Source organism: Frankliniella occidentalis, unplaced genomic scaffold, assembly GCF_000697945.3.
Source record: "Frankliniella occidentalis isolate FOCC.00 unplaced genomic scaffold, Focc_3.1 Scaffold5853, whole genome shotgun sequence".
NCBI lineage: Eukaryota > Metazoa > Arthropoda > Insecta > Thysanoptera > Thripidae > Frankliniella > Frankliniella occidentalis.
The window spans coordinates 1-3,394 of record NW_026272888.1 but is presented as its reverse complement, the minus strand read 5'-3'; the positions used below and the strand labels follow the sequence as shown (position 1 = coordinate 3,394).

General features: G+C 52.2%; 1 protein-coding gene across 1 annotated transcript; it reads left to right on the top strand.

The window, feature by feature from the left end:
- Positions 1-879: 879 nt before the first annotated feature.
- LOC127748602 (uncharacterized) lies at positions 880-3,124 on the top strand. The gene is made up of 2 exons (XM_052277129.1): positions 880-1,062; positions 1,351-3,124. The coding sequence occupies exon 2, from the start codon at positions 1,354-1,356 to the stop codon at positions 2,794-2,796; it is 1,443 nt and encodes a 480-aa protein (XP_052133089.1). The 5' UTR covers positions 880-1,062; positions 1,351-1,353; the 3' UTR covers positions 2,797-3,124.
- Positions 3,125-3,394: the final 270 nt, after the last annotated feature.

The window sequence follows — 3,394 nt, the reverse complement described above, 5'->3', positions numbered from 1 at the left end:
TACAAAATACTTTAATTTGTTGGACGGCAAGCTTACTGTTAAAACCGTTAGATTGTTTTTTTTTTTAATGCTATCGTACTGGTTGCGTTGTGTAATAAGTTAATAGCTTTGAAGAATACTTTTCTGTTTCACAATGAGTTCGCACATATGAAACGGTTTGAGTGTAGTCTTGTCAAATTAGATGTGTAATAAATAAATAAATCCCTTGAAAGATACTTTTCTTTTTTGTTTAGAATCGAGTTGGTCTGTGATACTGCTTTAAACTGACCACTACGCGTCCCTCGCGACCTCTAGGACATACAAGATACACAGGTGCGATTGGGGGGGGGGGGGGCAATCATTTATCGCACGGTCTGGCTTAGGCACACAGCTGGGAAAGCTCTCCATCTCCATACGCGTATTGAAGGATAGTCGCACTAAAACAAGGCCGCCTCTTCTGGCTGTTCTACCCGGTGACAGCCGGCTCTTAATATGCCCCTGAACTCTAATCTTCCCCAAACGCCCTGATGTGGTACATCATTTTCAGTACAATCCGCCAGTATATCTTCAAAAAGTCTAACATGACCTCGCCGACCGTGCACGCGGTAAAAGTTGTGCGTAACTATGGCTGCTGCAAGTCTTATGCACTACACGGGGCATGAGGGTTTAGTGTGTGCGTTTGTTCTGACAGCTCGCCCGCCGGGTAACTCGGATAGTTGGTTGATACCCGAGCCCGCGCCTCCGACACGGTAGACTTGCAACAAGTGTTCAACTCTTACAAAGCGTCCACCAATCAAACCTGAAGTCTAGACTTCCCATTCTGGGCTTGTCTTGTCCCAGACTCGAGGGAGCACCGCGAAAGAGGATGTTAGCCTCACAAATTTGTCTTTTACAGTAGAAACCCTCCGATCAAGAAGGGAACACTCTATCCCCCACCACTCCGAAGAGGTGCTCGGCCCCGACGTGTGCTGGACCTCGTCCCCAGGAGCAGGCAGACCCGAGACCGAACAAACCCTATCCAGTCGCTGCTCGAGCAGGAAGGTCGCGTCGTCAACACCAGCGCCCCGAGACTGCACATCAGAGGTAGGAAGTTCGGCTGGAAATTGGATCAAAAATCCAAAGTCAAATTGTTCGTGCCCCCTCTGGGCTCCTCCACAAAACACGTTCCGCCATAAGGTGACTAAGGGAAACATTGGGGGTGGCGTCGTTCGGCTGTGTTGGTGTGTTGACCACAAACATAAGTTTGGGCCCTCGTACAGGTCGAGTCTCCATACGTGGCAGGTTTACCAGAGTACCACCACAAACCACCGCCAACGGCTGCCCCATCGTTCTGCTCTCCGCCCGCGCTAACAGCTCACCGTGTCCTTGCAGAGCATGGAGCAGCCTGACGCCGCGTCCTTGCTGCCGGATGACGTGCTGCTGATGGTGATGGGCTACCTGGACGTGGAGGACCTGCTCGCGTGCCGCCTCGTGTGCAAGAGGTTCGGCGCCCTGGCCGTGCACCCGGACGCATGGCGGCGCCAGGTCCTGTCGTGCTGTGCCGGCGCGCCCACCTTCAGCACCGCGCTGCGTTTCGCGCCGTGCCTGGCGAGCCTCAAGATCAGCCTCCCGTGCTGGCGGGATGAAATGCGGCTCTACAGAGTGACGAAGTGCGCCGTTTCGAAGCTGGAATTGTGGGTGGGTGAAGAAGACACCCCCGACTGTTTGGAGCAGGCCGGTTACATAATCCGGAACCAAGAGGCCCTCGGCCGCCTGAAGGAGCTGAGCGTTCTGCTCCCTTTGTTCAAGGACATGGCAGTGGATGTGGATGGCCTCGTTTTCCGCGCGCTGCTCCGCGTGGTGGCGTGCACCTCCGGGCTGGAGGTGCTCACCGTCAACATGTTTGACGGTGTCAACACCATCCCCGCGCCCAACGTGGGCAGGCGTGCGCCGCGCTCGTCGCTGAAAACCTTCCGGTGCCACCTGAAACCGCAATTGGTCCCCTTCTGCGAGGTCGTGCTAGCCGTCCACGCCCACACTTTGGAGACGGTCGACTTCGACTTCGAAGGCGACTTCCGATTCCCGACGCCAGAGGCTCTCCCCTCGGTCACGACGCTGGCATCCGTACTCGCCGGCATGCCTAAGCTCTCCTCGCTCCACGGCTGTCCGCTCCTCTCAGGACTAGAGGCCGTGGCGGCATGCGAGTCGCTGAAGGAGGTGTCCCTCTTCGTGGGGTCCGGTGCGGGACCCGCCGCCGTGCAGGGTGCCGCGGATTTCCTGCGCCGTTGCAAGCAGTTGCGCGAGGTCACCCTGACCTACAGCGACGAGGCCTGCGTCGACAACGTCGCCGTCGATCTGGTCCTGGCCCTTGTGTCTTCCGGGCCGTCCCTTGTGGAAACGCTGGCTATCGTTGTCGAAGAAATCGAGCTCGAGTTACCTCTGCCCCAGATGGAGCCGCTAAGCAGGGCCCTGCCACGGATGCCAGCTTTGCGTGAACTGGTGGTGCGCGGGTTGTCGGACGAGGTGCTGGTGGCCATCACCCCCCACACGTCCCCCACTCTGCGAAACCTGTACGTGTACCCGGCAAACCTGGAGAGCGCAAGTTGTGCCCACCACTACCTGCATTTGGGTTCAGTTGCGAATCTTCTGTCCAAAAATCCTTTGCTAAAGCTCCATGTCTTAACAGTCTACTACTGCGATCCAGAGTACAATCCCTGCACATTTTGTGAAATTATTGACTGCCACCGAAAGCTGTGGGCGAGTGAAGATGCCAAACTCAAGGAGGATGAGGACCCTACAACGGAACCTGATATTTGGATAACTATTCCTCGACTGTAACGGTGATTAAAGGGTCGAATGTCGTGTTTGGTGTTGTTTATTTGCAGCACACACAGTTGACCTCGATTCGTCTTCATATTCTTTGCAGGTTTGGTCGTGACTAGAAATCTCACGGTTGTTAATTTTCATTCACAGGATACATTTAAATGTCGTTTTTTCAAACCTTTTTGATTTGTAATAAAAATGGCAGTACAGCAAGACTGTAAGATACCATGGCAATTTTTAAGATTTGACTAGATGTATGTTTTATGGAGAAAATCTATTATACACAATTTATCATATCTGTGAGGATGCTGTATTTAAGTGAATAAAATAATTTACAGATCGATATTCATTTAATATTCAAGAACTTTCATAAAACCAGTCTTCAAACACAACGTAGTGAGACTATAAAAAATGCGGAGACATCACAAAATGTTTGTTAACTTTTAAACTATTTCTGACGAAAATTCTAAAACCGATCCTGATATCAAATAATAAAGTTTATGCCTAGTTTTCGTTCACTACGGTTTGAGTTTAAATGGTGCACCCGTTTTCGGCTTGCTTGTAATCCCGCCCCCGAGCGTCCATGAAGGACCGGTCACTAGGGTGAAGAAGG